The 23,288-nt window shown below is 41.4% G+C and overlaps 1 protein-coding gene across 1 annotated transcript in view; it reads right to left on the reverse strand.

Annotated features, from left to right (window-relative positions):
- arhgap24 (Rho GTPase activating protein 24) overlaps positions 1–23,288 on the reverse strand; it is a 56,385-nt gene that overhangs the window by 29,081 nt on the left and 4,016 nt on the right. Inside the window, exons 2-3 of the mRNA XM_030084783.1 lie at positions 17,498–17,713; positions 6,346–6,433 (exon numbers count right to left, since the gene is read on the reverse strand). Of these exons, the coding sequence (XP_029940643.1) occupies positions 6,346–6,433; positions 17,498–17,698 (289 nt within the window). The 5' untranslated portion in view covers positions 17,699–17,713. The remainder of the gene's footprint in view (positions 1–6,345; positions 6,434–17,497; positions 17,714–23,288) is intronic.

The raw sequence follows: 23,288 nt of genomic DNA on the forward strand, positions 1-23,288 counted from the left end.
GTTCTGTCTACTTCAACTACAATTTAAGAGTTTAGTGTTTTGTCAACAATTTCTACATTTGTGAAGTTTCATGCATTATCGTATAGTAATAACTATAGGTTAAAAAATAGACAAAAACATCAGACTTCATGAAATGTTATAGCAGATAAAACAAAAAAAAAAACATTTATGAAGGAATGAAGCATTTGTATTGTATTCTACTTTTTGTAGATGTGTTATTAAACTTTTAACACATGTGATCTTAATCTGGGGAATAAAACTGACAGTTGTACCATCATCCTAATTCTAAAAATGAATATTTCCACATTTATTAAATGTTAAAAAAAAAAAGTTTTTCTGTCCACTGGAGTACTTTCAGCTAAAGCCATACAGATTTCTTGCACAATTTAGGCAAAACCTTCCAGAGCATTCCTCTCTTATATTAACTATGGCCACTAGTTGATCATTAAATTTAAGTGTCATTAAATGACAATTCAGCCAGTACATATCTAAATGTCAAACACAGAGAGTGAATTTAACAAACTTAGTGTTGTCAATATTTGTCATGTGTTATTACACTGTTACAGCCTAACAAACACAAATAGTGTTTCTCTAGATTCATATTCAAGCATGCAATGAAATAAAGTTAAATACCTTTGAAGGTAGCAATGCACCGTCACTGGACTCCTAAGTCAGGAGGACACACACACACACACACACATTCACACACTCCCAGTCAGTGGCAGCACCGGCAGCTCTCCATGACTGATGAGCCATGCGGGCCTATTTGAAAACCCCCTACATATATCCTGACACTGAAATGTCAGCACGACAGATTAATATGCTTTCTCAATTACTCTACTGGGGCGTCTTTAACCTTAAACACTGCTGCCTATTGGATTATATTCACAGCTGCTGTATTTCTGGCCATAAGCAAGAACGTTCAATAATTGTTTGGCATATTGAAGCTGTGCATTTTTTTTTTTTAACTCTGCCATCCATCATTCAATCATCAAACTCAGGGCATATAGTCTGCATGCCATTTCAGGCATCTAATAAATCCCCCCCTGGCTTCCTCATCATGAATACAGTACAGTGGACTGTGGGCTTAAAATTGCCGGTCTGTCTTCAGCTTCCAATAGCTGCAGCCTGACATTCAGTCGTTACTTTTTAATGTTTTTTAATAAGACGACTGACATATAGGTTTAGGGATTAGGGCGTTATCTTGATAAAGTGCATTCCACACTGATAACACAGTCAGTTAGGACTTGACTTTCTCATTACCGACGTGATAATGATGAGAACGCCCCCATCCCTCCTGTCTGGGTTTCTCACTGGCCAGACTTGAGTCATGCAAGGTGCGCTGTGAGGAGAAGACACACGGCCTATTGATATATTGGAGCACATCTACGACAAAAATGTGACTGTTATTCCCCCTGCACTTAAGGGATTATATGAGGGATATTAATTACTTTGTTTTAATTCCCACAGTTGCAAAATAAAATTAATGCCAGAATGCAAAGACACTGAATCACACAGGCCAGGCGAGCTTCAGCAAGCTGTTATCAAGAGCATTTTCTTCATCATGACAGTGAGAAACTTCACCACTCACTGCTACATGGGGTTTCGCATTGTGTTTGAACTGTTTCACCCCCAAAGAAGGCGAAAATTACTCTGCAACATCCTCTGTAGTGTTTCCTAAATAAAGGGATTCAGTTCAGCGTCACCCCAAATGTATTCATCAGTCAGAAATGTGGTTATTTCCTGAACTGTGAGTCAAACAGGAATACATCTACATCTAGTAGCCTACATACCACTGATCTTAACGCGCACTGCCATCCGGCTCCTGAATGGCCGAATATGTGTTGGCAATAACGGTTACCCGAAATCCAGCCATTCATCCAAGGATCTGTGCATCCTCCCATGTAACTTCCAGAAATAAAGAGCACACCCAGGAGAGGTGGGGAGTCGTTCACATGAAGACAGATACTCATCCGAGCACATGATCACTTCTGCAGCCGTGTTAACCCAAAATACCTGTTTTAACTTCAGAATGAACCTGGAGTACTTGGAGGGGGGGGGGGAAGTCTGTTTTTCACGTATAGATTTCCACTTATTGGCTGATTGAAGTTAACAATACACCGTCAATTTACTAAAGTTTAAAGTGTGGGAAGATGAGCCCCTCCCTGCATTTTCATTTGAAGCTTTCTGGAGTTGCACTCAGTGAAACATAGTTCTAGCATTGTAATAGCATACAAATCCACTTGAGGGCACTGTTCCCTTTATTTAGAAAGAGGATCTGTGAGATTCCCTCATCTCCATCCATACCAGCGTTCTGTCTGCTCACTAAAAATGAGGAAATACCAAAATATTTTCTCCCTTCATGCAATAATCTGTAACCAAGCCAAGGCTTTGATCCCTGTAGATGAATTTCTTGTGCTCCTCAGGTTTATATTGCAGACGCTTTCTCCTTTAAACAGCATTAGAGTTGCAGGCTGCTCTTGACCTCAGGGTTTTGCTCATGAATGCAGCGATGGTGACCTGTGGGGAAAAGCAGGAAAATATTCCCACAATTCAGCAGCAGTAGCCTGCTGTAGCCTGACCAGTTACCCCGACGGGGCAACAGGGAGGGAAGCCGAGAGATGCCGAGAGAGCGAGAGAGAGAGATCCAAAGACTGAGCCCGAGGCAAAAGAGAGAGAGAGAGAGAGAGAGAGAGAGAGTGACATACTGAACTGATACTGGAGCCAAATCCTCGTTTTTATTGCAGCTCGGGGAAAGACGAGTGCAACAGCTTCTCCATCAAAAACAGCAGGAACTGCTTCCTGTGTTGATCCTTGTTTTGTAGGAGTGGGAATAATTAATCACAATCCGGCAGCAAGGAGTGGCATCTAAGCAGCTGATATTTAGCTGGAAATGGTGTCATGAAACGAAACCAAATAGAAAACAGTCTGTGTCATGGTAACCTCAACTTAAAAATATAGCGGCGGCAAGCTGTGGCTGCTCGGTGCATCTGCAGCTCTGTCGAGCTCTGCAGCAGGATTACGCTGATAGCTGACATTCTTGGGAGGATTCGGTAACATCAGATAAAATTGCACGGTGATCCCAAGCAGCACAAAGTCCTGATATGTATGTATGGACTGAGAAAAAAAAAACACTATTTCATTCTGACAGGGCCTCCTGACTATTAGGCAGACTGAAACAGCAAGTGTGGAGGGGGATGCACGGATTTGTGTTGTTATTCCTCTTCTCCTGTGTTTCCACGTGTTGTGACCTGTCCAATGCAGGACAAAGGACTGAACAGTCTGTACCTGGATGTCTCTGATGTACAGATGAAAATACAAACACAACGGTGACTCCAGTCTAAATATTGTTCAGAGTGTGGTGAGTTCGCCCCATAAACCTCCCTCCCTTCCTCTCTCCTGAAAGCTCAACACACATCAACCAGATGTGACGAGTCAAAGCGGCGAGAACAAGAGGAAAGAACTGAAAAGTCTGGGAGACAGAGAGAGAGAGAGAGAGAGAGTTCAGTACCAGAGCGGGAAACCTGCAGAGAGCTTTTCTGAACTATTCTGCAGTCTTTTCACTTTTTCCAAGGTACAGAGAAACTGCGGAAAACTTTCCAGAACTGTTAAAAAAAAAATGCCACGACGTGAAATGAGTCTCCCGCTCTTCCTGGAAGTCACCAGATCTCCTGCTCGTCTTTGAACCTCGCGACCGCCCTCACAAGACAACGGGCATCTCTGTACAACTTCGACTTTCACCCCGTTTCCCCCTGCCGTCTCCCCCCGTCGCTTCCCGTCTGTCCGTCTGCCAGACACTGTCCGTGTGTCGTGTCCAGGCTACATTTAGACCAGTGGAAGAAATGTGTTGTGTTTTCCTTTCATTTGCTCTCTCTGCTGCTTTAGACCTCCGCACTCTGGGCTTGTTTTCCATCGTTCGGGCGGCGTAATGAATGATGGAAAGAGGCGGGTAAGGCTTTGGCTGCATTAGTGACGATTTAAGGAAGGCTTAGCTTGTTCAGGTCCGTTTGGTCCTAATTGTGAAGATCATTCAGTTAATAACAGTGTAAACCTTTTCTTTTCAGTCTGTGTGAGTAAATCTAAACAGTCTGAGACTCACAGTAGCAACAAGCCAGGTACAGAAATGTCCATTTCTGATGTAAAATGTCCATAAACAACATTTTCTTGGTCTGAGAAACAAAAGGTGGAGAAGTGAATTACACTGGGCATCTTATCCCTTTGGGGGATTCACCCCTGAGTTTTAAACTTGAACTTAATATGATATTTTTGGAGAATAAGTAAAGGGCAATTAATGTCCTTGTACTTTATCGTAACTTTTAACTACTCGTTTATCCATATTAGACTAATCAAAGGAAGCTAATACTTCACCTTTAAGAGTTATGTGTTCCTAAAGTTTCCAGACTATTGAAAAGGTCAGCTGAAAATGAGATTTAAACAATGATCAGGGATGTGATTAACTTTTAGGACTGTGGTAAAATCTTGCCCCCTCAAAAAAGCTATTTATCATCCTGGCACACATTTGCCAACACAGACAGCGCTTATCCAAGAAATCATGAATCTTCTAATCTACACCCTTAAATAAACTGCAGTGTCTGCGCATTTCTACAATTCATTTCCCTGATAAATAAAACTCGATTCACCGCCTGGAGCCATTCAGACAAATGCATGATGAACTTAACGCTATGTACTTCTTTTTTTTTTTTTTCCATAACTGTGACACAGAAATAAGAAGGAGAAGTGAAGAGTTTTGTTTTCCCTTCCCTTTTTGTTGCTTCGAGGACCCAGCTTTGACCCGGTCAAACGTTTTGTGCAAAGTTTAACATTTGGGCACAGTTTCAGTCCATATGGTTCATGCAGGATTTGTCACGCTGTAATGCCAGGAAGAAAAAGGTGACATATATGTTATGAGCCAGATTCTGTAATCATGTCTCAAGAAGTCTCCAGACTCACGCAGCATCAAAAAATAGCTTCAGTGTGCTCATATCAGCCACTCTCAGACACTCGTATAGGTTTATATCAAGAAAATGTCCCGTTCCACATCACCGCTGACACACTGACTGTGTTCTGTCATGTCAAAAGGCACATAAGCATATGAAAAACATCGCATAACAAAAGCTCTTCTGTTGCTTTTTCTTCTGCAACACAATCACGTTGTCCCTGGAGAGCTATTAATCACACGGTGACATGTTAAAGTCTCCTGTGAATAATGAAAAGCTGCACTAAAAAGCAGCAGCAGAAACTTGCTGAATTATCTCTGCAGGAACCTCTTAATCCTCAGCTCATTAGTAAACTGTTAGATAACCAAAAATGTCATTAGCCACTAAAGAAAAAGAAAAAAAACCTCTAATGAGAGTCTTTGAAGCAGACCTGTGACACCCCAAGGTCACTCCAGGCCAGCAGCTCGTATATCTGACTTAACTTTAATCCAGGCACATTGTTTTTATCAACCTGAGTGTGTAGCCATCTTCTCAGACACTTGCTCGTGTGTGTCCAGGGGGATCGGGGTCTAAATGATGTGCGCTTCCTCTGAGAAACTCATCTGCATGCACACCAGGGAAAAGAGCAATGCAAATAAAGTGACTGGTGCACACATCCGGTGTTTTCCGCAGGGCTTTAGATAGATCAGCCGGGGCTGTTAATGCATTCATGCTACTGTATCTTCCAACAGCTGCGTCTGTTTCCCAGCCGAGCATGTGTGTGTTTTAGATATGCTCACATTCTTGCCATTACGGCCTGGGAAAATACGAAGATTTGTGTCTGTGATGATGAGCGTGACCATTTTTCCACTGTATCTTAAAGCTGTGTGTAAGTGCAAGTGCCTTCATGAGAGCAGTGTGTGTGTGTGTGTGTGTGTGTGTTAAATAGTTTAAGTATATTGCTAAATATTATTAAAAGCAACATATGCATCACTTAGCGTGGCTCAGTTTCTATTCATGACGATGGAGGGAGAGGATAGGATGAAAATTTTAGAAATTCACAGTAATATGACAGTTTTTCTTATTTCTTCACTCCTTTTACTGAAGTTTCTTTGACATTTTCAGTGTCGCATTTTCCAAATGTCACCCTGTGTTTTTCAGGGCCTCCTGAGTACGCAGCGCATCAACAGAGCCGAAATCCCTGTTTTATTGAATACTGAGCGTTTGAATTTTCAAGGGAAAAAAAAAACCTAATTTTATTATTTTTGGCAAAAGTTCCTATAGCTCCTGAGTTTTTTTTTTTTTTAAACATTTACAGAAAAGGTTATGATGTTAGAATAGAAAAAAAATATATATTTTGCTTCCACAGTGCAGTTCCTAGAAAAAGCAAAAAAAAAAAAAAGTGTGATTCAGTAGCTTGCTTTCTTACCTGGAATGACCTCGAAGAGAAACTTTCCTCCATCATCGCTGTTGTTTGGATGTTCAGAAACTTTGTTTCCAGGTAAGAAAATGGCTCCCTGTGAAAATGCACAAAGCAAATTCATGAACACTCAAGCGCCACAATAAATATTTCAACTAAAGACGTCACTGTGATTGAAGGATCTTTCAAACAGTGCTGCCAAATCTGACATTAAGCACTTGAATGCTGCCGAGTTTATTGGCACACGGGGCTGTTTCTGCGTCGAGTGCACGTCGCTCTGGAGCCAATCATGTTAGGAAACCAAGTCATATATACATCACTTCTTTTTGGAGCAGCAATGTCTCTTTCTAGGCTACAATTTGGCAAGTTGTGACTTTCTCCTGTCAACAAATCTTCCCTTGATGCCAGAATGGGACAAATAGTTTTCTGCCCACAAATGAGATGATTAAAACGAAAAAGACTCTTTAGACAAGAGAACCACAATAAAACCCACCACGGCACAGGGAGAACATGAATATCTTGCGAATATCTAACACAGATTTTTGTTTTATGTTTCCATCCTTAAAAAAAAAAAAAAGAAAAGAAAAAAGTGTTAAATTTCCCTTACCCCGCAAAATACCTTGTCCTTAATCTACCAGAATCTGCTGACTTTCCACTTGATTAGCAAGTTGGACCCCAGGCCCACGTTGCTGCATGTGACAGTCATTAGAGTGACCTCTATCTGGGTTTATGCTAATGCAGACAAGATGTGCATGGGTGACAACATTTGCTGTTAAGGACTTGTGCATATTAACAGGATCTGAGAGAGAGAGAGCTGGTTTCCGTCCTGCTGAGGGAGAGTGTGAGAGAGAGAGACTCTAATGAGCTATAACTGTGACAGTCAGGAAGTGGAAAACCCTACCTGAGGTGCTTTAATAGAGGCTACAAAAAAAAGTGTGGGGGGGACACAGCTGATTCGATGTTGCTCTCATCAAGACATTCTGCTGAGCTTCAAAAGCTCATCTTTTCCATACACACAACATCCCAGGAACACACACTGGGTGACTCATCTGAATTGTGAGCATGTAAGAGCAACATCTTACAGATGCGTGCCTTTCTGTGTATGTTCTTAAAAAGGCCTGTGCAGCGTCTCTATACTGTAAACCCACAACACCAAAGATATTCCTCCTCTCTGCTTTAAGCCACACTTTCCATACATCCTCCCTGGTGGCCCGTTGTTTGCTGCAGACATACCCGACCGCAGGCCGAGTAATATTTACCCTGCAAAGAGCGCATTAGCGCGGCCCAACCCAGTGGGACGAAAACCCCCGTCCTTACATTGTTTTAAAGTGGGGGATGAAGTCACTGGCACTGGCCTAATTATCTTTTACTCTCACGCACTGACACACACACACACACACACACACTTAGGAGCGCACAAACACAAGAGGCTGAGAGAAATCTGTCAGAGAGGAGTGACAGCAGGAGGCTCGGGCTTGTCGGCAGCGGTCCAGCCTGTCGCTTTCTGCGGCTTCATCCGACAGTACGCTCCGAGTGAAATCAATTTCGGTGTGTTTTCACAGACTGTAATCGATTCACTGTAATGCCACAACTGCAACTCTTCATTTAATAGCAATACACACACGTCAAGAGGCCAGCCTGCACACGTCGAAGCAATTAAACCCACATGTGATGCTCTTTTTTGGTCAAAAACCCAACATTTAACCACGGACATGGTGCTCCATTTGTTTGGACTATATCGACAGCGATAGGGTAAATGCAGCTTCGGCTGGGGATGTGAGATATAAATATCTGTGTTTAGTTGGTAAATGCTCTGCTATTTTCAACACCTGCTTGTTACTTTGCCCTTCTGCTGACAGGCGGTGACTTTGTGGGATACAGTTGGACTTTTTTTGGGGGTCAAAACATCTGCCTGCGACGTCTAAAAGTGGTGAAACTGAGTCAGAGATGAAGTTATGTGGAGTAGGGAAAGACTGTGTTGATGGGTCATATTTACCCTAAAACTGTGTGATAATTGTGATAATTGATAATGGTATTAGCGTTAGTTTAATGAATAATAGTGTAAAAAATATTCATGCAACAAAAATAAGAGGATGAACTTGATTTAATATTGCAAACAGATAAACTGTTGCACTGAAGTCGATTCACTTCACGTTATTGGTAAAACGGGTTATTTGAAGCTCATTAAAGCTCGACTCATCGATCCGCCGGTGTTTTCGCCAATAATTACTGTTCTCAATCATCAGTGAAAGAAGGCTCCTGAACATCAGCTGTACCTGGAACTGCTCGCATAAGGTGAAGATCAGAAAACACCTGGGAGAGATCACCAGTCCAATACAGAGAGAGAAACACGATTACATCAAAAGAATTATTTTTTTTGGTGAGATTTTTATTGCGCCTTATCCAAAAGTAATTTTGTTCCTTTTGCCAATGTGAAAAAAAAAAACTAACAAAATGTCAATAACACTGCTACAAAACTATTGATACGATTTTTATATATTGATTTCAGCCACTATTAGACCAACTTTTGGCACCATCAATGTCAAGGTCATGCTCAAGGTCGTGCTGTTCCAAATATCTGCAGAGCTGCACTAATGTGAAACATTGTGCTTATGAATAAATCACAGCTGTGCTAATATTATACACAACAGCACTCCCTCTTGTGCAATCCTACACAATTAGCCTAAATTTTTAATTCTGCATTCTGAATTTGCTCGATTAACTAAGAATGAATTATGCAAAAGTTGTAATGAATCAAGAAAATACCACAAAATGAAATTAACAGGGGAAATAATTCAGTGTGTAAATCCCCGAAGACAACAAAGGCCATTAAACAGTCGTTTTGTTGTTTGCTGGAAACAGTGCCAGACGGACCTGATAGATGTGGTTACTGTGATTTTGAAAACAGTAACTCAAGAAGAGCTGATTTCTTTATTTTTTTTTATTTATTCCAGCTTCAAAACCATGCATTTTATTACTTTAAATAACAGTCTGAACTGCGCCTGAACCCACAACATGGTCCACCTACTTATAGTCTAGAAACACAAAGAAGAAGAAGAAAACCTGAGATAAATCATGACAGAGGATTCAAACAAGCTCTGGAACAGAGAAACAGAAAATATCTAGTAGTACGGTCTGTAGTACGACTCTCAATCAAACTCTATCCACGCAGGATCTCTTAGATAACAATCGCAGACAAGCCTGCAGTGATTTCTGCGCCGGCGGCGGAAAGAGGCAACGTCCTGTCATTTTCTCGTAGGAATACCTGTCACTGTGGTCACGGTTTCCTGATGCAGAGACATTTTATCTCCATCCAAACCGAGCTTCAATTACATGCAGATCTGCAGTTTCATGAAAATAGTGCTGTTTTTCAGAGACGGTTGAACTGCGCCGCACATCATTACAGCCTCCGAAGAAAAACACTTCAGGAAGCTCAACGCTCCAGTTATACTACTTTTTATGTATAAAAAAATGCTGTAGTGTGTGCAATAAGTCAAATTAGCTTGTTTCTGTGCCAAACCAATTATTGTGAAATCCTATAAAACTAAAGGATAACTCCTAAAGGGATAAAAAAAATAAATAAAATGAACCTTAAGAGGCATTTATATCACAAAATTGACAATGCCAGAATACCTTATGTTCTCCCTTGCAGCAAATAATGTCTCCCCAACTCTTTACTTAACCTTATTGAAGAAGAAATATCTTAAAGTAACCTTGTTAAAGTCAGAGTGCTTTATGGATCTGTCTCCTTCTTGTAAGGCCTAAAAATACACTTTGTAAGGACATACTGCTGAACAAGCCGATTACAGCTGATAGCAGCTGTGGGACAACATGTCCTCCTGCTGCGAAATGTTTTGCTCATAAATACTGTAAATTCTTTCGAAACGTAACTCTGAGTGACCCAGTTGGACAACTTATGTAACATCCAGTAACGAACAAATACATGACATTCACTCATTCTGCACTCAAGACAGAGGATTAATTTATATGTCTCTGAAGTGTTTTTCTTTTTTTAGTCACCTCAGTCAAACTCTCACTTCCACTATTTCTAAATCGAGAGCACAGCTGCAGGAGACACCGCGACTTCGACTTGTAAAATAAACAGAGGCGATCCTGCTCATCCTCATCTGCTATTTCCCAGTGAAATATGTCTGCGGACATGGTCGAGCTGAACTTCACAATGCAGCCAGTTGTAACAGGAAAGAAAAAGAAAACCCTGCATGCTTTGGTTCAAGTATCCAGTGTGTAGCGTGTTACTATCGCTGAATAATTTGTATTATATAGACGCCTCTCTGGAAAATGTAACCAGTGTGTTTCCACAATTCACATAGAACCAAAAGCAGCAAAATCATCTCAATCAAGAAAAAAGAAACTGGAAATGAAAACAAAAGCTTTAAATAAACTGTTTCTCATGAGTTGGAGAAGGAGTCCTCTCCTCACAGAGCTTCAACCACAATGCGCATCCACCCAGCTCTCATGCCACAGAGAGTAGTCATATTTGGTTGGATGCCAGTTTCTTCATGTTTTAAATCATCATTCCAAAGGCATTAAGAAGCAGGGCTCTTCTCATGCTACTTAGACGATTTGAACTGTAAATCAGCTTCTGAATTTCTTACATTTATGACCTTTTACTTAAACTTATTTCGTAGTTTATTTAATCTCCATGAGACCTAAAATAAATTCAATTAAAAAAAAAAAAAGTTCTAAAAACAACTCATGGTTTCACCCCTGTCTGTAAATATTTCTTTTCGTCATGACTTGTTCTTATCAGATAAAACAAATCGCACCCCTTGCTGCTTTCTCTCTCAGGTTATTCCCAAAATGTTGTGTTGAGGCAAATCAGAGAAACAGATTTGGGAAACGAGACGCCTTAAAACAGTTTGACTGGAGTTATGCTTTCTCATAAACACAAGAAAATAAATAGTCTGGGAAAGCAAATATGCCTTAGAATACAAACTTAAAAATTAAGAATATCTGAAGTTGACAAATGATAACTTTTAATTTGGCTCCACTAAAGCAAATCAATGAATTTCATTGGAAGGTCACTGCACTGAATGGCACTTATACTTGATTTAGCGTGCACACAGGTCACATTTTACAACCGGATTAAAAATATCGCGAATGATATCAGATGAAGGACATAAATATGAAACGCTCATGCCAGTGACATAAACATGCTGAAAGCTATATGTGGACATACAGACAGAGCCGGCATGCTCAGCTACATGAGAAATATTCTGGACGTGACTTCTGTCATGTGGAGGAGATTTCCTCTTCTGGAGAGTATCAATATCCACAGCGAGGTCAATGCATTTTCTATCACATATTAAACATAAAAAAACTGTTCAGATCGTCGCGAGGTGTCTAATTTATGGCAGTGTTGGCTATAAAGGCCATTCTTCAGGTTAAAATGCGTGTGGTGTTGCTACATGATGAAAGATTAAAGATGAAGCACTACATTATCAGTTTACAATGAGATTTAGTTTTCAGGCTGACCCAAAGTGGTGAAAAATAAAAGATTTGAAATTGACGCATCATGTTGGAAAAAGGCAAGGAAAAAACGAAACTAAACATTTTACCCTTCCTCACAGGAAAACATCTTTTTCGTGTTTCTGACACCTGATTCTCCCCTCAGCCCTCCCTCAGGGGGAAACTTAGAGGACGCAGAGGAGTGGATTATAAGCCCTGAACTGATACTGCTGATCCACAGTTTTCTCTGGGTCCCTTCAGTTTCTGGCTGAAGTCTGACTGAACGGTGACCTTCAGGAGAAGTACGGCGGCGAGCTTAAATAACCTTAGAAAAAACTTTATTAGCTTTTTTTCCCCCATGTGTGCTGTTAAACTGGCGAGCTACCAAACAAATGGGAGGTTTCTAAATTAAATAACAGTCGACTTTATTTATTAAATATTCATGAATGGAAATACGGGTCGGTGCCAGTTGATGTCGAACCAATCTGAACTTTTTCCTTTAAGTTAAATCTGTAATAATGACATTTTGAAATCCATTAAAATGCTCACTATAGCTGCCAGTTCTGCTGACTGTCGCAGGACCACGGGCATAAAAGCAGGTACTGTTCTCTGGAATTATTCACACTCTGTATATACAGTGCATGGAGCCAATGGAAAATAAAATCTTAAGAGTCACACGAGGTCGCTGGCTCCTTCGGGCGGTGGGATAACCAGCTGAAATCATTGTTTTTTTTATGCGATTCAACACCGCTTGCTGCTCCTGCGGCAGCTGCATACGATCTGGAACAAATACCGCGACACCTGCACATACCTGACATTCACAGAACGCTCTGTTACTACTGCAGACAGGAGAAAGTCCTCAGGAAACGGAATTTGCAGGGACTTGTTAAGTCCAGTGAGAGTTAATTGACTTTTCCATCCATCAATGTAGACCTTATTAGACATGCAGTCACCGTTTGGGAGCCGAAGGAAATTGTCTCTAAACTTAGTGTACGTTGTCGGAATACCAATGAACGGACCTCTTTTCTGTTAATGATGGATTTCACCGTGCTCTGGTGAAAAATACCCTTCTGTCTGAACAATACTGTGCCCCCCCCAAAAAAAAAGTAAAAATGTCAGGAGTAAGAATGGAGCCGGTAACTAACAGCAGATGCCATGTTCGCATGCAGACATAACGTGTCCTTGTGATCATCAAATGATGTTTTTAATGCTGCGTACAAGAAGGTCCACTTTATTGTTCCCTTCCCACAGACTTTTAAACACAGTGTGGGTGTGATGTGGCTCACAGGAAACTCAAGACTAACATAAAGTTCTGCTCTCTGTGTTTGTCGCTGTCAAAAGTAACCAGAGAGTTGGTGTTTTGATCAAAACGGCAGTAAGGCGACACGATCTCGCTGAGCGAACGATTGCGGAACTGCTGTGGCATTTTATTTACTGCCTTCAAATGCCAAGGGCAAAGCGTTTCCATCTCAAGGAGGGAAAACAAAGGACTTCCAGTGCACGATTGGACTGTTGCATTATTGATACGTTGCAGTTTCAATAAAGACGGCTGCTTTTCATTCCGTTGAAGTTCACTTTGTAGCCCCCTCATGTTTTGAATATTAATCGTCTAACTTGTAGGACTTGTTATGTCTGGAATCATAATTTTCTAATTAAACTTTAATGCATATTTCATGTTTTAATACACAAAATTGTCTCAATGTATTCACCCACAATATCCCTCATTCATTCATAACGGTGCATCCTATACTTCTCTGGCATACAGAGACAAAGCTAAGTGGGTTAAATTACAATAATCAAACCATTTCACCCACTGGATGAATGCTGGCTTTGTTTATGGCTCAGGCAGACGAAATCCGAGTGTGTGAGTGTCTCTGTGTGTATTGGAGAATGTGAGCGTGCGTAGATGCATGCTTGTGCATGCACGCATGTCCACGGACGAGTGAAGGCAGGCAGTCGGCATGTTTACGCTAAGCCTGCACGTGCTGTACCCGACGCATGCTTCGGGTTGACCTTTCACCTCCATCCGACTCCCATTCTTCAGATTCCTGACGTTGCTCCGAGAGGTTTGGCCCGACCGTACGGGAAACGCAGCACGGCCCTGCTGCGCCGACAACAATAATAATAATAATAATAATAACGCCGTCTTTGAAGTTAACCTATTGGTGAGTTAGAACAGCGCGCAACACACTGAGCAGCGATATCAACTGTCACTGCAAAGTATATAATACACTGGCACTCTGTGGACATGGTGCCTGAATTCAGGAATCTGACCTTACACACACACACACACACACACACACACACATACACACATAGCTGGTGTACAGTGCATAGACATATGCACACATGGACAAACATCTCTGACGACGTCAGTTACAAATTCTATAATCTTCCTCTGCAGCTCACGGCCAAAACAGTACAGTTTGTGTCAAAAACTCACTCATTATCAATACTGAATGAAATGCTGAAACAAACCACTAAATTTTGGCTGCAGTCAAGAGTGAGTTAAGCGTGAGACTGAGGCGGCGTTATTGTTTCCAGGGCAACAGAGAAGGACAGATGTTCTTGTTTCCAGTGAACAGGCAGCAATTAAGCTAATGTGGCAGGTAATAAATGAAGCCTTCACTGCACGTGAGAGAATTAATTATCGCTGAGCTAAAAGCGGCTTTGCACTTCTGCACCGTATCGTTTGTGACATGAGACGGGAAGATATCACTTGCCCCGTCCGAGTTAAAGATACTTTGTGCACTCGAGTGTCTCTGATCGTGTGTGTTTGCCCTGATCTTGAACTTTACTTTTCGAGGCTCTAACTGCTTCTCATCCTGCTCGTCTTCCTACTTTTGGGACGTTGCAAACTCTGGACTTATGCACACTTCTGTTTTTTTTTTCCCCTGTGCTCGCCAGTGCTGCTTTGCTTTGAGCATCATTTAGACTTGAGAATTTGGATTGCATCACACTGTACGTGACCCAATTTTCATGAAAAATGCCTACATGCAGTTTTAGATGCATAAAATTTATTACAGCTGTGTTTCAGATGTAGGGCAGAAAACAGAAACTTACAGGAATAGACTGTTCTACAGGTGTAGCCACAGTTGTGGAGACATTAATAAATAGCGCTTCCGTGCACAGAAATATAAATAGCAGCATATTTTAAGCAAAGAAAGTGTTTTTCTGTCACTTTTTTGATACAGCTATGAAAAACATATCCGGTGAACTCGCAGCAGTCCAAGACTGTTGCTGCTTCTAAAATACGACTCCATTTAAAACACAGAAATAGCAGAGAGGAATATCTCCCTGCTTCTGGCCAGTGGCCCACCTTCAGGTCTGGAGCTTTAACCTTCAGAGATTTCTGCTGCTGCTGCTGATGTGGCTGGGGTTTGGCGGGGCTCGGTACGCTGGGAAATCAGCCAGACAAAGACGTGTGGGTAGATGAACAGAATAAAGATTTCGATTGTGCTCAACTTTGTTTTTTTCCTCTGGAAAAAAAAAAAAAAGAGGATCTTGTTTGGGTGGAATCGCTTTCAGGAGAGGATGTGGTCCTTTGTGTATTTGCGCAGACAAAGAAACGACTGTGAAATGACTGACTCCCACTAAAAGGGGGCAGTTCAAGATAAATAACCAATCAAGCTGTGGGGAAAATGATTAAATCCCTGCTAAATGAAACACAGATAAGAGATAAGATAAGCTGCTTTTACAGACTCCTAAACTGTATTTTCTAATAATTTATATTTTAAACATAAATACCAAAATATATCAAATAATCTATCTATATTTAGAGGCCCCTGGTTGAAAATATGAAACGTTTTCACAAAAATGAGAATGAATTCAACATTTGCCCAGACATCATTTCACCCAAGACAGTTTGTCAATAGCAGCCTGCATCTATTTTTAACTTGTAAAGTGAATCTTGTGGAAATAGTGATTTCTCCATGTATCCTGCTTTGTGTTTAATGGCTGACTGGCTCTTTGTTCAGGCTACACATGCTCAGAGAGAGGGGCTGCCTGGTTACTGTAACGTTAGAGATGGCCTGAGTGTCTGCGCTCGTCACCGCCTCCTTTCTCTTTCGGGACAGTTTTGTGTGTCGGCTTCAGTCAAAACAGGCTGAGAAGCCTTTACCTTGACTTAAACTCAGTCAAAACACTTGTTTTCATCAGATTTTCTTATCGCACTCGTACAGAGAGAGAAAGATGTATCTGCAGATGTTTGGGTTAAAGTGACCCTGAGCATTTTAATGCAGTGCAAGTTAAGAAAACACACTACACAAATCAGCAAATACCAGAATTCTGAACAGGAAGAACAAGTAATCTCCACACAGAAAGGACTGCAAGCCCAAAAACGAAAACTTGCATTTTGCATGATCTGCTCTGAAAGCTGCACAGAAAGGCCAGTTCTCACATTGCATGTGTTTTGATGCTGTAGAGTTGCATCATAATTTGATGAGATTAAGAGGAAACTTGCATTTAATGATTGTTTCAGCTCGTGGGTTGGACTAAAGATTCATAAACACAAAAAAATACAGTGACAAAGCATCTTGTCAACAACATGAGTCGTTTTTATGCTAGAAGTTCAATATGACTCGTAAGATCATCAAGTTTTATGTTACCTTTCAGCCTTTTATCTCTACTGCAAACTATTGCTGACGATGGAGAGCCAGTATTTCTTCTACTACAACCATCAGTCTATAAAACCCTCATAGCAGTTTTATCTTCGTTGCAATATAGAAAACAGCAGTTTGAGGCAGGAGTTTGGTTTGATGGGAAAGATAGTCTGTCCTGCAGCATGAAGAGAAAGCAGATCAAATCAGTTCGCGTGTGTTTGTGATTTTTAGGAGCCAAGCTGTTGTCCGTACATGTTTTAAAATATGCGTGGGTGATTAGTGCAGTAAAAAGCTAAAATTAAAATGTAACATCCATCTGAATACATCCAGTTTGTGTTCTTCCCTTATTCACGTTAGAGTCATGAGGAGGACCGGGCGACGGAGCGCTTGATTAATGGGCAAACGCTAATTATGTGCAGGTCATCACCAGTCCATCAGGAAGAGGCACATAATTCACACACACGCACACGCACGCACACACACACACACACACACACACACACAGACACTCAGCTCCTCGGTCTGACTGCTGAGAGGCAGTGTTGACCACTTCACAGCTTTTCCTTCCCCAAACCAAAATCCAGAACACCTGATTGACATGTGGTTCACAGGAAACTGCTAAAATCTGACAATGAGCCACAGAGACATCTGAAAGCTAAAAATATTTCACTCGGAAACGTGCAAAGAATTGTTCAGTTTCAGCTCTGGTGTCATTAGATCACCATTTCCTTTAGGTGAAAGAAGCTGCAGCAGCCTGCAGCTTGTAGCAGCCGTCACACTGTGTGAGTGTAGCGAGACAGCGGCATGAAAGTGTCAGATGATGATCTGAAGTTGTCAAAAGACAATCAAGAAGGGATGAACAGAGATGTAGTGGTTACCTTACAATATGCAAGACTGAGAAACACTTCAGTTGTTGACCTCAACTCAACAGATTCACCAGCTGCTGGAAATCATTCCAACTTTCCAATGTTTCCACCAGTAAGCAAACGTCTGACAGCTGTTCATCCAACCATCCACCCTTCTTTTGTGCTGTGTTTTTGATTGTTTCACATGTGAAGTGGACAAATCTTCGGGCGGATTTCCAGTCTTACCAAGGCTTTGGTCTCTTCTTCGTCTTTGTAGTAGCAGAGCTGATCTCCTCTCAGCACAAACCAGCGACTGTGCCAAGTCTTGACAAACCCCCCTTGCTTCCTGAGCCACCCACACCTGATGACGTGCGGCCTCTGAACCTCAGAGCCGGCCTGTCTTCCGCCGTGCTGAGGGCTGCCGTGGGACACGCACTGCTCGTCCATTACAGCAACGCCAATCTGCGAACAAACACAACAGTCTGAACAGCTTCGACTGGTGGAAACCGTGAAAACCAAAAAGAGGAAGAATAAAAGCTGTAAAGCAAAGATGTGTCAGGGCCTCATACAGCTCAGTTTGTTTCTGAGAGTGCTGGGGCAGAAAATGTTGACCTAATGCTTCTTATAAGTTACTAGACAAATCTAAATTTCGACATAAAGTCATTTTCAGAAAAGCTCCAAGGTGCAAAATCCCGAGAACTCGTCCAAAAACCTTGTTTGACACATGATGGATCTCACATTTCAGGGGTCAGGGTTCTCACCTTTTCCCAAACATATAAAAACAGTAATCCCACAACAGTTTTACGGAAACATTCAAATATATATGAAAACTCACTGAAATTGCTCAAACTGCCTGCATTACAGGCGACCAATAGAATGAAAAGGTTAATTCTTCGGTTCGTATACTTTTGTCATCTGGATTTAACCATTTTCTCAGCTTTCTCCACATGATCCGCAGATATTGGAGCTTGAAGCAGTCACACAGAGTTCAATTCTGCAAGGAGACAAAGTGGAAATGTGGGAGGAAGAATTCATGAGGCAGATAAGAAGTTCGCAGAACGAACCTCAAATCTTTTTAATCTGTTCTCTTGTGGCACCCACCTACATGTGCTGGCCTGGCAGGCTTGCTCTTGTCTCACTGTCATATTTTATTTCTCTTTATGCAGTCCCCGATGCTTTTAAAGTTTTTAATGTGACAGGAGCTTTTATTTTCAAGAAGGCAAAATCAGATCCTCAGAACATATATCTGGCAACGAATTAATAAAAATATCTTCACAATTCTCTCTGTTTCAGCACTAAATTTGTTTTGTTTGTTTGATTATTTAGGTTGAGGGGGGGCAAATGTCATATATGTTAAGTAGTGGTCATGCACACGCTAAACAGTGGATCATCTTGCCATCTGGTTGTTGCCACGTTTTTAAATATACACCAACAAACTTGCAGCAAACATTGTTGTGCATCAATCCTCTTGTTGCGTTTGGACTTGCCTCGTTTGTTCTGGCTTATCCGAATTAGGCTACTATTCAGTTAACAGAGTGAGCAAACAGCAAACAGTTGACTGTGATGGAGGATGTTAAATGTTGGACGTAGCTCTTTACACACATTAACAGCAAGCAAACTCTGCTTTGAAGATCTCTGATCAGTGTGAAATAGGTTTATAACAAGTTCAGGAAATATGAACTTGATGTCGTTTCCACCTGTCATCAACCTCTTGGAAGCATAAATTCAGATAATTCAACTACAGCCTGAGATTCACACATTCTGAGGGACAGAGACTATTGTTGAAGGCTTATGTTTTATGGTCTATTTATTTGTTTGTTTTAAGTTTCAGAACATTCCCAGAAAGTGGTGTCCATTTCAGTCACTTCTTTAAAATAGTAAAAAACATAAATTAATGTTATTTTATTTTACATACAAACGTTTCCTTGCTTTATACTCAAGTCAAAATCCTTAAAATTCTCTGTGTTGTTATGTAATTTTAGAGTCAGACATTATAATTTTTTAACAACAGTAGAGTGTGCTGTTAAAAAGTCACTTGTCTCATACATAATCCAGTCGTATAATAGTTTTTTTTTCCCCAGACTTAACACACGGACCTCTGCGTCATTCAGCAACATATGCCGAGGCTGCTGCTGTCAGCTTTTACGCTTGGCCGTGTTATCAGTGGCTCTCAGCGTGCTTGGCTTGGTGGACGTCCAAACGGGCCCGCAGGACCAGATGAGGACCAGATGCAGCTCGGCAGTGGTGCAGGCACCGGCCCAGCAAGTGCGACGGAACCGCTGTGGCGAACAGAAAACTTCGGTTCGACCCAGACGGTCCAAACAAACCCGTCACGGGTGGATGTTCATGCGCAAACACGCCGACGGCATTCCTCCGGTGAAATAGTTGTTTTTCACTGCATTGTGGCGGCTGTAAACCCACCTATTATCTTTTATCCATCTCGACGTCATCTTTGCTCCCTTCCTACATGTGGGACAAACAAGTGGGCAGAGCACTTTCTTTACCAGTCAGGAAAAATTCTTTACCCACAATCATCACTATTGCTACTGTGAATAAGTGTAGAATCCCAACACACCTGTGATCCCAGTCAGCTGACACGCTCGTAGCCAAATACAAACGAACGCCCGCACATTCTCACTGCATAAATCAAACGTGAGACATGTACATGGGCGTGCACGCATTGCTGACGGGTGTGTTAGGCCGCATCACAATTTCATGCCTCATGTGCAGCAGACAGTTCGCAGGGTTTACAGCACTGCCGGCCTGAGCGACAACAGGAAATGCAAATAACCCAGAAGTCTTGTGTGAATTACTGACGATAGGATACGCTTCTGTTATTTCCACTGTGGGATGTCCCGATGTGATAAATCACCATACACTGCGAGAAAGCATGTTCACCATTGGATCTATATTAAGTTAGTGTTTCCTCAGCTCCTGCAGGGACAGCATGATGAATTGCGACCTTTGAAAAGTAAGTCTTTTTAATTGCTATGTACCCACTAAGAACCAACTTGTGGGTTATATCAAATAAATCCAAATAGGAGAGGAAATTGTGTGTTTGAAACAGCAATAAATAGATGATTCCCAATCGTGACACAATTTCCAAAAAGAAAATTGGTGGCAACTGCTTTATTGAGTTAAATCCCATCCAACTTTAAGCCAGTCCGAAGGCAGTTTACCCTCTGGACAGGTCACCAGTCCAACACAGACCGACAGCCACACAATCACAACTGCGGGTTGTTTTGAGTCACCGATTAATCACAAAGGTCTCATTTTGCTCAAAACTTACTTTACAATATCTGTAAGATTTCTGCCAAGACAAAGCTGCTGCAGAAAATAAAGAAAATACAAAAGAAGTCTCTGTGATTTGTGTTCCTATCTGATTGGAAACTTTTCCTCTCCGATCCCTTCTTTTGAGTTTTTCTCAAGCAGTTATGAAGCCTCAGCTGCTTTATTCCTTCTGTATGTGCAAAAGCTTGCCTATATTTTGCCTAATAGATCATAATAATGAGCACTTTAGGAGGTCATCCGGCGAAGGAGACACACTTGTTCGGGTTACTATACCTCATTTCGTGAAATAACATCCAAACAGGGGCCAAAAGTAAGATGGGTGACCCGTTATCTAAATCTAGATTTTATGTGAAGTCATTTGTTTTGCAGACACCTCTCCGATGAACCTCCCCGGTGGTGCCAGATGTGGCTGTAAGCACATTTACGAAGCAGCTGCAGAATCTCTGCAAGAACACATCGCTACCTGTCTATTCAGCACTTTGGAAAAAGCCTCTCAGAGGTTTATTCTGTGTCCCGGTAAAACACCTGGCTGTACATGTGTGTGTGTGTGTGTCTTTGGCAGTGTCCCTTGAGGCATTATCTCCAAGATATGCAGTGAGGAAAGGAAAGGTTATATTAATGTTATTTTTCTTCCATGGCATAACAACAAGGTTATAGACGGAATGGAGAAAACAGAGACAAGGTTGCTGTCATATGGTGAATTTCAGACAAACTTAGATTGAAGAAAATAAACATAAACATACCTTCTAAAATAAAGTCACGCAGGATTTGGATGCAACCCTGCTTCGAGACATAAATCCTAAATTTATTCTATGAGTTTGTATTGGACATCCAGTGTGATCTCTGGATTATTACATTTTGATGGGCTATTTGATGGGGCGTTTAACGTCTAAGCCGACAATTACAGGTCCCGACAACCATCTGCTCCCGTTTAAGCAACTACTTTTTTACGCTTTATTTTGTCCCACTGCACATAAAGGAAGTTTTATACCCAAAAATTTCTCACAGTAAGCCTGAAAACTTCAACCACTCTGACAAGTCAGCAGAAAAAAAACACCATAACCTTCACTAGAAATAACAACAGCTCAATACACAGTGGACACACAAGCACAAACACACACAAAACACACACACTCGTTGTACACTCGGAAGGACACCACAAAGATAGCTACAAATCATCCTTAGAGGTTTTGTTTCATGCACTATAATTTCTTAGCAGGGTGCAACATATCTGTGGCTTTGTGGCAGCCAAATAAAAATGGATGAATTCAAACTGTTCAAGAGTGAAAAAATAAAGGGGGCACAGCTTTTTGCATGAGGAGCATAACCTTTTAAACCACACTTAGTGTTTATCTCAATTGAAGCAAGGAATTAATATAAGCCGTAATGGATTTTGAGCTATCTCAGGTTCAGGAATGTGTTTTTGTTGGCCTCAGAAATGTGTTTTTCTATATGTGAAACGTAAAATACTGCTGCTGATTGTGACTGAAGTGAAGAGAGTTGTTCTTTGAAAGAGCTAAATGAGCTCTGTAATGGACAGAATGTCACTGCGGCCTTGAGGCTTTCATGAACAAACAATGAAAAATGAGTTATAGGTATTTGGTAAAGTGCAGTTAATGAATATCTCAATCACGTGCTTCATTTATATATCATGGCGAGCGCGATACCCCGACAACATGGCGATCAGAAGGTTTGAACAGAGTTGGATGAGACAGTGAACTCTGCAATGTGACGCTGCAGACCTTCTTTTCCTGCACAGGACCAGCCTCACAGCATCAGGAGGTTGCTAGTTTTTAGTGCTTGCACAGACTGTTTGTTCCCCGTATGGGAAAGCACTGAAGCCATGAGCACACAGAAAGCCTAAGCGGCTGTTTGACACGTCTTTGTTTGAGTTGAGCCCGTTTGGAGTAAAGGAGATGGAAGCCTCAGGGCAGAGAGTTGCTCATCCCTTGAGAAATTAAAGTTGTGAAGGTTGTAACTTTTTTTTTTTTAGGGGCTAAAAGTTACAACAGGTTCAGAAAAAAAATATATTTTGGAATGGTATTCTATCTTTTTTGTTATTGGAATTGTTGCACAAAATGCAAAAAAGAAACCTGAGGAAATTTTTAGGGACCACAGGACGTGGCTGGTCACAGCAGCAGCAGCAAGGAGTGCTGCTGCGAGAAAATTGGACTCAAACTTAGAACTACCGCTTTTCCCACTATGTGGTTGCTATAAAGCTCTGCAGGCTGGAATGGTAAGTACTGGTGAGCGTGGTAGGCAAACTGGCAATCTCACCAGCCAACACACTGACAGCATCCAGCACGAGACCAGCTGCTGTATTTGGTCGATTTTTATAAACTCAAACTTTACATATTTGCTGTAGGTTTAGGAAATGCAGGAGGAATGTTTCTCCAGCCTGCATCTGATAGATACTGCAGATCCCCTCCCTGATCACTTATTAGCCTTAACATCGCAGCAAACCAAATTCTACACCAACTCTTAGCAACAGACAAAGGCATGCAGCAATTTTCTACACTGTTTAATCCAACTGAGGGTCATTTTAGGCGACAGCTGATCCCAGCTGATTATGACTGAAGGGAGAGGACAACCCGGACAAGGCTGTACTCACATTTGCACCAAAGGACAATTTACAGTCAAATTAGTAACCTTCACTGGGTTTGAATCCTGGGAATAGACCAGAGGATCTGGAGGAAAAAAAAACATGCATGCACAGAGAGAACATGCAGACTCCTCGTGGAAAAGT

Source organism: Salarias fasciatus (assembly GCF_902148845.1).
Source record: "Salarias fasciatus chromosome 7 unlocalized genomic scaffold, fSalaFa1.1 super_scaffold_4, whole genome shotgun sequence".
NCBI lineage: Eukaryota > Metazoa > Chordata > Actinopteri > Blenniiformes > Blenniidae > Salarias > Salarias fasciatus.